Source organism: Centruroides vittatus, unplaced genomic scaffold, assembly GCF_030686945.1.
Source record: "Centruroides vittatus isolate TY-2023 unplaced genomic scaffold, ASM3068694v2 contig_2825, whole genome shotgun sequence".
NCBI classification, from domain to species: Eukaryota; Metazoa; Arthropoda; class Arachnida; order Scorpiones; family Buthidae; genus Centruroides; species Centruroides vittatus.
This window is the reverse complement of record NW_027121797.1, coordinates 79,998-93,999: the sequence shown is the minus strand read 5'-3', so window position 1 is coordinate 93,999 and position 14,002 is coordinate 79,998. Positions and strand designations below refer to the sequence as shown.

The window sequence follows — 14,002 nt, the reverse complement described above, 5'->3', positions numbered from 1 at the left end:
TAAATTCAAAATGTTTATTTAAAATTTAAATTATTCTGGCCATTTTGAAATAAAACTTTAAAATTAGATTTTATTTTACGAATGAGAGAGCCTCCCCGTGTAAGTCTTTCTTCAAGCTTTATGATTTTACGATCAAGTTGAGAGTGTTGTTTATTTCAGCAGTCACCCAACCAACACTACAGGAGAGTCTCTAAAACCTTATGAAAGTAAGTGATGTTAAAAGTTTTTATCTATTTTTTTATAATTTATTTAAATATTCGGTATGATCCCGATGCCGATTTACTCGAATGAATGCGGTTGAACGACAGTGCGCTGTAAAAAGTCACTCAGATATCTCACGAATATTATCATTGTGTGTTTGAAAGTATACGAGTGTTTCTTTGTTTACTTGAGTTTATTTAAAATAGTATACAATGATCTTTTTAAAAACGAATCAACTTATTTGTATTAACGAACAATTAACAGCTAATAGGCTCCCAGATATCAGTTATATCTGCAACATATCAGATTAGTGGGTACAAAGCACGCATCACCTATGCCTAGAAGATAAGAAGATATCTGATGGTCGCCGACAGGGGGAAATGGCGATGGGGTCGAGGGGTCTCTAAAAAACTCGAATTCCGACGGTTACAAGAAACCGTTTATATGACAAGAATGAATACAAGATTTCCGCCATCTTAGAAGTTCTAAGTCGGCAGCGACCTTCGGGTCTTCCGCTTCTTTCCGAGATAGTCCCAAATGAACGAGTGTGTTTGGTTTGCAAATGACGGTTTTCTCGAGGACTAGAAGACTGGAACGATGCAGTCGACTTCTGGTGATGAGAAGACGTCGATCCGAAAACGAGAATGTAACTTAGATCCCGGGAGAGGTAAAACCGAAGATTACATTCGATTCTTAACCAGAGATGATCGATTTTAGGACCTATTGGTTTAAAAGTTCACGTTTTCAAACCAAAAAAAAAAAAAAAGTATTTCTAGCTTCCATTTCTTTTCTTCCAAAAAAAAAAGTAATTTTAGTAAGGGTTCGAACCTGTCCAAAGACTCAAAATATGCTTCATCATACAAGTTTCTATGTAAATCTGGCCCCTGTCAGATATTACACACATTAATTAAACGCAGAAAACTTTACACAATCAACTCAGTGGTGAGGCGTGAACCCGCGACAGTGATTCTACCTTTAGAATTCGCGACAAACAGAGTTCAGTGGTCAATTTACCACTGGTGAGAATTCTCTTTGAAATATATGGTTAAAATTATTCTTTATTACAGTCCTGTTTTATAGGTAATAATAATCGTTACATTAAATATATGATATTAACTTATTTACATTCTAACATTACAAATGCATTTTTATTACAATTACTTATTTTAATTTGTTTTAAAAATTATAGTAATAAATTTTCATTAAAATAATCAATGAAATTTAATGTATTATATAAATTTATTATATGTGATTTTATATTGCAGGATAGCAGTTGCTTTAATATTTCACTCCTGATGATATGTTGAAAATTATTCACGTAAAATTTATATTTTATAGGATTTATAGACAACAATGAAAAATTCAAATCAATCATTATAATAAAACAAAGACCTGAACATTACATCCAGTCAAAAAAAAGAGGAAGAAGAATAGAGAAATTCTAACTCGAATTTATTTAATTTTTGAAAGTTAATCAATCTCATAAAATAAACAAAATATATCAAAATATTCAGACATAAATTGTAGAATTTAAAATAGAGAAACTGTTCATCTTGTGAAATAAATATGGTACATAAAGGTAAGATTTAAAAAAAAAATTAATTCATAAAAAATTCTAATTTAATTTTCTATGATAAAAATTTACAAATCACACTTTCTGGCTTCGAGGAGTCTCTTTATTTCGTACAAAACCGGAAAATTACATGTGCTTTCTCATTAATTAGCCCATTCTCTGTGGCTTCATTTGTTTTCCATTATATTTGAAATTTCGAACAGAGAATATATATATACCGTAATGCATTTCTTGAGTCTTTCTGTTCTGACTGCACTAAGAGGACCTTTCTCGACTACTCGCGCCATGGAACAGTCAAGTAAAAGGGACAATAACAACGTAATAAAATTGACTTATTCCGAAACCGTGTCTTTTTTAATTATTTTATACTCACCACTGTGTGCATAGGTAGACATTCGGAATCTTTACCATCACTCTTTATTCAGGAATACCTTAAAAGCCGATACCGTTTCGGGCATACGCCCCTTTTCCGGCGACTATATAATAAAATATAAATATGTATTTTCTATATTACAAAATTTAAAACTTAGATTTAATCCTAGTTTTAGAAAGTCTAAAACTAGGAATAAAAAACCGTTGCTTCGGTCCTCTTGAAGCAATGGTTTTTAATCCTATCTTCATTCCAGAACGATTAATTAATTCACATATAAGTATACAGATCATTTGCTGCGCCTACTGAGAATGGCATATTACTCGTTGATCCATGATTCTCGAACAACTTACACATTAACTGCAGCATGGTATATTCATGTTGACAAATACTCTGCCGGATTACCTTTTGGGCAATATCAAGGCCGATAATTAATTAAATGCAGGTTTGTGTCTAATAAAACATAATTTTTTAAAAGGTCATGCATTGGTGTTCTAGATTTGGCTTGGATTTCTTTTTGTTGTTTTATGTTTCTTCAAACCTTCGTTGAAAGGGAAACGATTTTGCTTGAAACCAAAGCGTGGTACAGTACATGCTACTCGTATGGAAACTCCCAAACTAATCGAGATCGAGTAGTAAAGATCCAAGTAGTTTGTCTTCAAGAACTAGTTTACACAAAGATAAGTTTTCAAGGAGTAGTTACTCTACCCGGATTCTTGTCTACTTCGTGACAATTCAGTTTATAAATAATAACCAAATTTTATAAATTTACTACTCATGTTATTTTTTACTATAGTGATGTATTACTTACAGCTCCTTATGAAATTGAGCACAATGCAAATAATTAACAGTAAAAAATAATAAAATAAGGATATTTATTTTTAACTGTATCAGCTCTATAAATACCAAGAAATTCTTTTTTCCAGTCCTATTGTCAGTTCGGCCAGACCCACAATAGGACTAGTGAAGAAACGTCCTGATAAATTGGAGACGAACCATCTATGTAACATTTTTGAGGAATAGCTCTCCAGAATCAATTCAGACTCTCTGTTACAGCAGTGGACTGAGGATATGTCCAACTTGGTAATTCAGATGATTGCTTGAACAATAAAAAACGCATACGACATTGTATAAAAAGAAGTTCAGACGGTTTACAGTACAATATACAATTGCAGCGCCGGATCTAATAGGTGCGAGGCACGATTGAATTTTTCTTTTTTTTTTTTCGGGACCTCTCAAACTTTAAATAACAAATTAATTAACAGTTAATTTACATATTGAAATATGTTGTTACATTTTTAATATGCCTAGATATTTATTTTTGTAACATGTACTATTTTTAAATATATAAATTTTGATATGCTGCGAGGCCCCTTCAAACTCAGGGACCGATTGGCGCATATCGCTCCAATCGCCTCAAATCTGGCTCTGTACAGTTGTCTTCAGCTTGAAGTGAACTTTGAGAAAACAGAATACGGATGTGGTCCATATGCATTGCATTATGCATTATCTTATATGCATTGCAATACCAGATAAATTTAGAGGTTGATTATGTGGTTTTGGTTTTTTTTTAAAAAAACGGATATAACTAAAGATACGTGAACAAATTAAGTGTCTTTAGTTGCTTTAGTTACCAAAAATAAGGCAGACTGTCATAATTATTTTTAACAGATTTAACTAAGTTAATCATTATAATTTAACAATAAAAATTAAAACTATTTTATAAAACATTTTAATTTCAGTTTATGTTCCCGCTCGATACTTATTGGTATTCTCCATATTTTGTATATACACAATAATGAACTGCCAAAGATCAGCGCTGAGTGTCGCTATTTTAGCCATGGTTAATCATTCGGCCATCTTCAGCATGTATAATACAACAACTTCAAAGGAATGCCGAGAACAAACTCAGCAAAATTCTACATCTACTTACAAAGAGGTAAATGTTTGTGTTGGATGTAATAATTCTGTTGTAACAAATTTCAAAGACTATTATTTTCTTCACGAACTATTATTAATAACTATGATTATTATTATTATTTTATTATTTTCATGACTCACGTGATAAATTTAATTGTTGATTTATTTTTCTTAACAACTCTTAGAAAATCGCCAATCTTAAAAATTTAAATTTGACCAAATTTGAAGTCAAACATAAAATTAGTAATGTCATCCACCAAAACTATACAAATTGTTCTGGCTGTCATTTGGTGTCCCAATTCATTCTAAAATGTTTAAGGGAATTCAAATCGCGTCTGTATGATGGCCGGTCAATTTTCTTATATTTAATCATTTAAATCACTGTTTTACTGACATTAGTCTTTCTGGTACGAAAAATGTCATGTACAAACAAAAAGATGCATTTTTCAAATCATTACGAGAAAACAAGAAGCACAGAATCATCCGGAGTATTGTTATGAACTATAAAATTGAAGTTCTCTTTTAGAGAAAAGATGGAAAATAAAGCCTTATACAATTGTCATATGAGCTGTATTTTAAAATACTTTTAATAATATAACGTATATTATTATCGCATTTAGTTTTTGACATCATATCGTAATAAACATTTCATAGCCATTCTCATAGACCTCCTGTCAGATAATTCTGGTGCTTTTCAACCACCCAGATTTTATTTTGAGTGTCCCAAGTTCGAGTTGGCAAAATGCGAACCAACGACCAGCTAACGTTATTCACTGGAAAATTTCAGTGACAGATAGACATTATGTCCGAATGCTGAATTGAATCGGAAAGAAATACAGTCAAACCTGTTTTTATGCGGGGGATAGGGACCGCATTAAAAAAAACGCATTAAAAAAAATCTCACGAAACTTCACGAATGGCTGTAAATAATAGTTTTCGCGACACAATTAAAAAATATTTTTTTATGCGGTCAACACGGACCGCATAAAAAAAGTCTCATATAGAAAATCACTCAATCAATCACGAAATAGAATTTATTGACAACAGATGTCAGCACTTGACTGCATCGTCTGGTCTATCGTCTGTTTTACATATTTTTGTCCAGGTGGTGTTTTGTTGACTTAAAAAGTAAATTATTTCATTTTTCGCATATTCATGCAATAATATTACTATAATAAGTGCATTTATGCTATAATAAGTTTATTTAGCTATAATAAGTCAACGTAAGACATGACGAATCGCACGAGACTAGTCGCCAACTATACCGCACAAATTAAAAATTCGCATTAAAAAAATCGCACAAATAAAAATCGCACATAAAAAGAGCGCATAAAAACAGGTTTGACTGTACTGGTGTTTCAAAAAGAGAAAAGATGCCTGTGAAAGTTAGAACTTTTCGCAGGTACGACTGAAAAAGAAAACGGTAGGGCCTTTGCAAGTATTCGTAAAGTAGCAGAAATGATAGAAAAATATCAAAGAGAACCTGTCAAAAGAGAATTAAAAGCAGAACCTACATGTTTTTTTCGAGTCGACCTTTCCACTGCTTGTAAAGATAAGCCAAAGTCCCTCGTCCACGCTTTCCGATTGGTTTCATATCTGTTTCCAACGATAAATCAGGATCAACACGAACCATGAGAAATTTGCGCAGGATCGTTATAAATTAATTATAAACTTTATTATAACGTATATAAACTTCTTACTAATCTAAATTTATAGGGTTTTTATGCATGGACACAACCCACTCAAGGAATAATTCTGGGAAGTTATTATTATGGTTTCGTATTAGCTCAACTGACAGGAGGAGCCATTACATTTTCACTTGGACCAAAGAAAATTTTCATAATTTCTTTATTTCTCTCTTCAACACTCACCATTTTGACACCCGTTTCTGGTGATGTCGGTGTATCAATTATATCATTATGTCAAGCTTTCATTGGATTTGCGCAAGTAAGAATAAGATTTTTTACTGTCATTGCAAGCCACATTAACGGTATCCTATTTATAAATCATTTTATCGCAGGGACTTGCATTTCACGGGTCTTTCACGTTGTTAGGAAGATGGATTCCAAAAAATGAAAAGTCCACATTATCATCAATTTCTTATAGTGGTACTCAAGTAGGCACACTTATCGGCTTAATAACAACAGGATACTTTTGTGAACACAAAGGATGGTCTTTCGGCTTCTACTTTTTCGGTGAATATAAATCATACGATTGTTTTTTCAATACTAATATGCGACTGTATCATCTGTAATCTATATTTTTAACAGGAGTAGGCGGGATTGTCCTTTCTTTCTGTCTTACGTTTACAGTTTACGATAGACCTCAACAACATCCCAGAATATCTGACAAAGAATTGACATTTCTTAACGAAAATGTAACAAACATCGCCTCAGAGGAAACAGTAATATCATTTTCAGCTCTAATTTATTTTGATCAATGTGTCATAAATATATTTTTATTTAAATTAGAAATTGGATATACCTTGGAAAGAAATTTTAACATCCAGAGCAGTATGGATAGTAGCTTTGACGAAAATTTGTTGGGGATTCGGTTATTTTACAATATTGACTAAATTTCCATCATACTTAGAAATTATTCTTCACTTCCCTATCCACCAAGTATATTGATTTTTATACATATAAATCAATAAATGAATAATACTTCTATGTCAATAAATTTATTTATATTATTGACGTTTTAGATTGGAACAATGACTGCGTTAGTTTATTCCGGGGACACTATAACATTATTTACTACGGGTTTCATTGCTGATTTCATAAAAACACGTAAATACTTCAGCATAACAAATATCAGAAAAATCTTTGAAGCAATTGGTAAAAAAAAGTATAGTTTGTTAATTTTTAAAATCGTCTTCTAAAATTTCTGGCAAATGGTAAATAAATATTTGTGTTGTAGCAACGTTCGGCCCGGCAGCGTGCATCTTAGCGATTTCGTTTCTAGGCTGCGACAGTACAAAAGTAATTATTTGTTTAATAATTGGAATGGGATGTTTTGGCTTCGCTGTTTCAGGAGATATTGCAATAGTACTGGATTTGGCTCCAGAATTTGCAGGTAAGTCATTATCTTTCTTTAATCTCTAACACTAAACAAAGTATTTACTCAAAAAATCCTGGAGGTTTATTCAAAATTATCCTGACCAAGGACGGATCTACATAAGGACTAATACAAATTAGAAGCCCTGGGCCTCCAAGTGCCAAAGGCCCAGGAGGCGTCCAAGTGTCAGAAGTCAAAGAAATTGAATTATTATCATAAATTTTTAATGCTTTTTCATTAACAATTAGCACTTATCGTATAGTAAAAAAATAGTTAATATTAATAATATAATGATAATGACAATTTATAGCATCATTTGTTTTATTGTAATCAATGTAACTTAATCGGTCAGTAATTAATCAATATAAATATTTATTTCTTATATTTTTTTATATAAGATAGAATGTTTGACATTCAACATTTAAATAAGTATATTTTAACTCTGATTTTGATGTTATTAAAAATAAATTTTAAACTCCAATTTAAAGATTCTTAGTCTAACAAAAATCGGACCCCATTGGACTTCAATAAGTCCCTGAAACCGAAAAATCTAGATCGGCCCATGATCGTGACAGAATGTCTGAGTGTGCTACTCAGATTATGGGCCGATTCTGTCTGAGTGTGCTACTCAGATTATGGGCCGATTCTGTCTGAGTGTGCTACTCAGACATTTTGTCTGAGTAGCACACTCAGACATTCTGTCACGATCATGGGCCGATCTAGATTTTTCGGTTTCAGGGACTTATTGAAGTCCAATGGGGTCCGATTTTTGTTAGACTAAGAATCTTTAAATTGGGGTTCGTTGTAAACAAATTAGGTGACAGAACCGAGTAATCCGGAAAATCGGCCTTGCATTCTGTATTGTTCTAATCGAATGCTGAATGTAAACGTATGCTTTCTGTTACGACTAATAATTTTTTATTTACACACAGCATGAATGAAGTCGTGTATTATTAGAAAACCGATGAAATAATCATCTCTGAAGCATGTTTCTGCACATGATTTTAAAAAGGGGGAAGTTCAAACAGAACCTTATTATTTCTTTTAAACGTAATTTATTAATACTCGTAGTAAGTTATAGCTATTCCGGGTATATCAATGCGACAGGATGAAGAAGGAAAAAAACAGATTCATTACCGAATGAACACACAACAGATATAAAATACAGTAACGAGTTGCTTAACTTCCGGGCAACATTTAAAACTGCGTGTGGCGCCATCTGTTATGATACTTTATTTAAAAAATTTTTATATTACTGTACTAATTATTATAAAATAGCAAAAAACTTAATTTTGAAGATAGAGATGGGTTTTATAAAAAAAAATTGTAAGTGCTAATAAGCGAAGAGCACCCACTATTGAGATGAAATATGTTATTTATATAAGGATTTTATAATTACAATTAACAATTTCAAACAACGAACAAACGTTTACAAACTTCTTGTCATTCTATAATATTAGTTGGAAGTTTTTGTTTGGTGAATTTATTCTCTCTCTTTTCTGTTTTTGCCATCTCCTGTCGAAAAATGGGGCCAGAATGTTGTCTGTAAAATTTGCAAACTTTTAAATTATATTCTATCATTGGTCGGTTAGTATTTTCGTCCAATTGAATGTTTGGTCCACGTACTAATTTCCAACATGTTAAAATTCGAAAACAATGGGAGCAGAAATAATCTTATTTACATTGAATTTAGTTTTTTACGTTTTTAAATACAGTAGTGTGAGATCCGCGGTTTAACGAGTTTAACTTTTATGGGATTAATTATTAAAAACAAAATATTCTACAATTTAATAGAGAAAAACGTTTAAAAATTTAATATAATAAATCGAAATTTTTATCAAAGTTTCACATCAAAGACAACAAGGAACAAAATGTTTCCTTTGTTGACAGCCAGTTCCTGAGAGAGATATTTATCTCCCATGACTAAAAGGGTGACTAAATCCAAAAGACACATCAACCACACCCAGTCATATGATCCTTAAGCTCGATCTCCATTGGAAGAGATCTGGAGAAAATGAAAGGTATAAAAAGGGAATGCGCGTCAAACTCGAGGCTCCTCAATAGATCTCCATACGTAGGTAGCCACATTGCGCAGCACTTTGAAGACAGAACTGGCCATAAGTAAAACTACGAACGTTCTCCGAAAGGAAGCGAAGACAAGAACAGCTTCCTGCTATGAAGGTAGTATAATTATGTCAGATTGTTGTAAACTCTCAAGATTAAGTTTAGACAGTTTGATCTTTTCGAGAGATAAGTCTCGAATATATCGTTTATGATTTCATTAATAGGTATATCATTTGTATTTACTTGTATCCATTCGTTTAGTTTAGTTTTATTAAATTTTTTGTTATTGTTTTAACACGGTCTCATTAATTGAGCTCGAAAGATTTATCACTCACGTAACGCTCCACTTGTCAAACTAACCCTCCTATGTATGTTTAAAACGGACGTTGTCACTTGGACACAGATATCTCTAAATAACTTAAACACGTGATAACCCGCAAAATTGACTATCTGGTGTCAGCTCCTGACGTAGGAGAAAGGTGATTACGAGATCATCTCTCTCCGCACTTTTTTCACTCATACAAAAGCCATCCCTTTTGACAACAGATGGCCTGTTCCTCTAACAGGCTGCCGAGTAAGTGGTAAAGAGTCTTTTCCCTACTTTCTACCTCCCGGCTAGTCCCTCAGAGTAGAATACCATGAATTACAACAACCGATTCACGTTGAGATTCTAAACGTTTTATTAAACTAAAAACTGCTACGTTGTCATTTTTACGATACATTTCCATGAAGAAGATATTTTTGAAGAACTCTGTTCGGCAAGATTAAAGTTTATGAAAGAAAACTTTTAAAATTAAAATGTGGAATAGGTTCGTAAATCGTCCTTTCTGCGTTTTTTATGCACATTATTAACTTCAATTCTATTGTGCTGCTACCAAAACACTTCCTAATGTTGAGAATAAAACATGAGAGCAGAGAATAGTTTTACTGATCATAAAACATTTACAAATAAAGCGGTAGATCTGTAAAATGAAAAGTATGGTTTTCTTCTTAGAAAAAAGTGTATTTGTTGAATAATGTCTCTGTTTGTAACAATTTGTTATTGTGGAAACACCACACTGTGACTTGAAAATAAATGTTGGTTAATACTTCTTTTAAATCTATATATATAATTGAGACGAGTTGATAATAATAATAATAATAATCAGCGCAGAGCCCAAACGGTTAGGAGTTGAAAGCTGAAATTTGGTACACAGGTAGGGTATGTCACGAGAACGAACACTAAGAAGGGAATTTTTCGAAATTCCTCTCCACAGGGGGAGGGACGGGATTAAAGCTTCTATAATACATTATCGAGACGTAATCCATACGGTTAGAAGTTGAAAGTTGAAATTTGGTACACAGTTAGGGTACGTCACGAAAACGCACAGTAAGGAGGGATTTTTTAAAATACCTCACCTAGGGGGAGAAGGACAGGATTAAGGCTTAACACTTCCATCAACAATGGAAGTGTTAAGTAACAATGGAAGTGTCAAGTAACAATGGAAGTGTTAAGTAACAATGGAAATGTCAACAATGGAAGTGTTACGTAACAATGGAATTGTTAAGAGAAAGCAACGTGCAAGACGCAGATGCAGTTTTTTTGTTTTTGCGGGAAATCGAACATATTTTTAGAGCCATCTAAAAACTCTGTAATTAGTCTGGAAACATGAAGGACCCAATTCTTGCATTCTGTGAAAACGGGTAAGGTTGACTGTAACGTAATAATCTTAATTTTCGCTAAAACGGTTAAAAGTTAAAAGTTGAAATTTGGTATACAGTTAGGGTACCATATTTAAGTACCAAAGTGTTAAGTAACGATGATAGTGTGAAGTAACAATGGAAAACAAGAGAAAGCGACGTGCAAGATTTACGGGCTCTGAAAAAAAAAGAAAAAAAAGAAAAAGAGTAATATGTTAGAACACATTCGATTTTCAAACTTAAACAGATTAGTTCTCGACCTTTCTTCTTCATTCGATGAAAATCGAACGATATAATCAGAACACGTCGTGAAAATCGAACAATATTAAAACATTCGATTTTCAAATTCGACCTTTCTTTAGAAATATTTAGATTGTTGATGAAATTACTTTTCTCTTTTGTGACTATAACGTAATATTCTTAATCTTCGCTATCGTTACTTTTGCCCGAGCAACGCCGGGCCTATCTGCAAGTAATTATATAAAATTGACAATTCATGTAAAAAACGAAAAACGATTATACAGAATATTAATTTTTGGTAATAAATATCCTTTCTTTTACTGTTTAAGTAACATATTTATAATATTTTTCTTAGAAAACAGTATTATTTCAACTCTTAAAACTTGAAGATAGAGATGAGTATAATTTTAAAAAGCGTAAATGCGAATACAGGAAATTTTCGCTAGCTCAAAATTGAAAGGACGAAGTAATTGCCACATCGAACTATCGAGTTCCGAATTCTGAACTCGAAAAGCCATGTAACTGATGTAATTTAATAAGCAAACAGAATACGGATACGTATACAGAACGCTACTTTCGTGAAATAATAATAATAATAATAATATAAATGTGAAGGTAAACACCATGTTTCCAGTGAGAAACTCACAACTTGCCAGATAGATTTTACAAAAATAAAGCAGAATTCCGCGAAATACAGTCCAAATTATCTTAAACGTGGCCAAAAATGTAGTAAGTCGCCTAAATCTAGTAGTCTAGAGTCTTACAAATATCTCAATCTGCTACTTACGAGTAGCAGATTGAGCCCAGTAGCCCAGTCTCGCAATTTCGAAAAGCGGGTATATTATGAGATAAGAGAAAAAAGGGTAGTCCAGAGGTAAGATGACACCGGAAAATGTGTTACTGTAAAAGCAAAGCCTTGAATTATGTAACTACAAATGACATGTGAAACAATTTTAAAAAAATATAAAAAGGACCCACTGGTGGTGTGAACCCAGACCTACCAGCTCATAACGACATGGCAGAGCGTAGCGCGTTCCAGATCGGACCACCACGAGCCTCAAAGGACAATGGTTTTGCTTCCATTTATACTGAACTAAAAGCAAAGTCTTATAGAGCAGATTAGAATTGTTCATGGTCTATTGTTCTCTTACAGCATGGAGGCACTTCGATATAAAGGAACCAGTTAACATACGCATATCATACTTCGGACAAAATTTTCACTTTGAATTTCGAAGTAGCCGAATTTCTTAACGTGTAAATCTCTGTATCCTTGGCCGGGACAAAAGTACAGTTTACGAACTGAAAAGATTTTGAACTATCCGAATTTGAATTAACGACGATTTCTTGTAACGAATAGTATTTTCATTAAGTCCGAATCCATTCGAGATATGACACATGACTCTGTCTATCTCCTCAATTCTTCAACCTTTACCATAAAAATTGAATAGCATCGATCTCCTAATACACAAATCTCCTTGCAAAATTTCTGATATTTTCGACTAAAGGCACCGGAGTTGTTAAGATTCAAAGTGGGTGAAAAAAGTCGTTGCCCCCCACATACACATACTAACGTCAATACACACAGAATAAATATCTCAACTATTTTTGCAATTGTGGATGTTTCACTGTCTCCTAAGTCGAAATGGTTAAAATCTTGAGCGGATGGTTTGTGTGGCAGGATTTTGTGTACCCAATTTTTCAGCCTTAATTACTTCTATACCTTTTGTCAATAATACTGAGAATATTTCCTCATGGGCGTTTGAAACAATTGATTGAAAAGATACATCTTGTATGTACTGTATGAAATATTTTATACAACAGTTTTATACAACGATTTTCTCAATTTAAATTAAATTTAGGTGTCCTTTTCGGATTGACATATGGTTTGTGTAACGCTGCAGGTATAATAGCACCTTACATTGCTGGAATTATATTAGAGAAACATGTAAGTTAAATGTTATTAAAATTTATATATAAAATTTATTATTAAATTAATTTATTAATTTTTAATTATTCAGGAAGGAGAATTGGTTCAATGGAGCTACATCTTCTACATGATCTCGTTCGCTTATTTTCTGAGTGGTGTAATATTTGTGCTCGGAGCTACTGCAGAACTTCAACCATGGGCCACCATTAATACAGACAAGAAAAAACACGATACCAATTAATTCTCCAGATTATTTTAATCTTTGTAATGATTAAGACTTTGCTCGTAAAATAACTGGAATCAAAGTCATGCAGAATTAGTTATGCAACTTATACCACCACCGTCTTTGCCATGCCTTTGTTACTAATTTTCTCTGCACCTAATTCTTCCAAAAGTTATCTCGTGGGATTTTACGATCGCCAAATTATATTAGAACGCTTATAATAGTACTTAACATAAAACCAGGATTCATACTGTAACAAGTTAATCATATGTTACACGAAATGGATTAAAGCTGATGTAAATTATATTTGTTTGGTTTTGAAAAAATAAAGAGTATATGTGAGAAACATGTTTGGTATATAAAAAAATATGTTGTTGGAAAATGTTTGCTTCCATTTGCAAAATTCTTTAAATGTTCGCGAAATAAGAAATTCACAATTGTTAGAGAATTGTCGAAGAAATGAACGCCTCAAAGTAAAAGAAGGAAAAAATTTTTGACCTGAGAAAAAATGTTTTCAAATATTATAAGACTGCGTCCTCTGTCTATTGGTTCAGATAAAATGAATCTCTGGCTTCAAATCCTTATTTATAACTTTTATTTCGTTACATTGACGATGTGTTAGTTGGGAAATGAAATATGTATTTCATCAGAACAGTTTGCCACTTATTACATTATATCAGGAGAAGTTCAAGCTAAATTCTCCTACATAGCGATGTTTACTTGTAGATGTCACTCTATTACTACACC

The 14,002-nt window shown here is 32.6% G+C and overlaps 1 protein-coding gene across 1 annotated transcript; it reads left to right on the top strand.

Annotated features, from left to right (window-relative positions):
* Positions 1 to 1,708: 1,708 nt before the first annotated feature.
* On the top strand, positions 1,709 to 13,425 carry LOC136972189 (sialin-like). The gene is made up of 10 exons (XM_067266747.1): positions 1,709 to 1,780; positions 3,887 to 4,083; positions 5,781 to 6,011; positions 6,085 to 6,259; positions 6,335 to 6,468; positions 6,536 to 6,685; positions 6,769 to 6,901; positions 6,984 to 7,139; positions 12,965 to 13,050; positions 13,124 to 13,425. The coding sequence occupies exons 1-10, from the start codon at positions 1,768 to 1,770 to the stop codon at positions 13,271 to 13,273; spliced, it is 1,425 nt and encodes a 474-aa protein (XP_067122848.1). The 5' UTR covers positions 1,709 to 1,767; the 3' UTR covers positions 13,274 to 13,425.
* Positions 13,426 to 14,002: the final 577 nt, after the last annotated feature.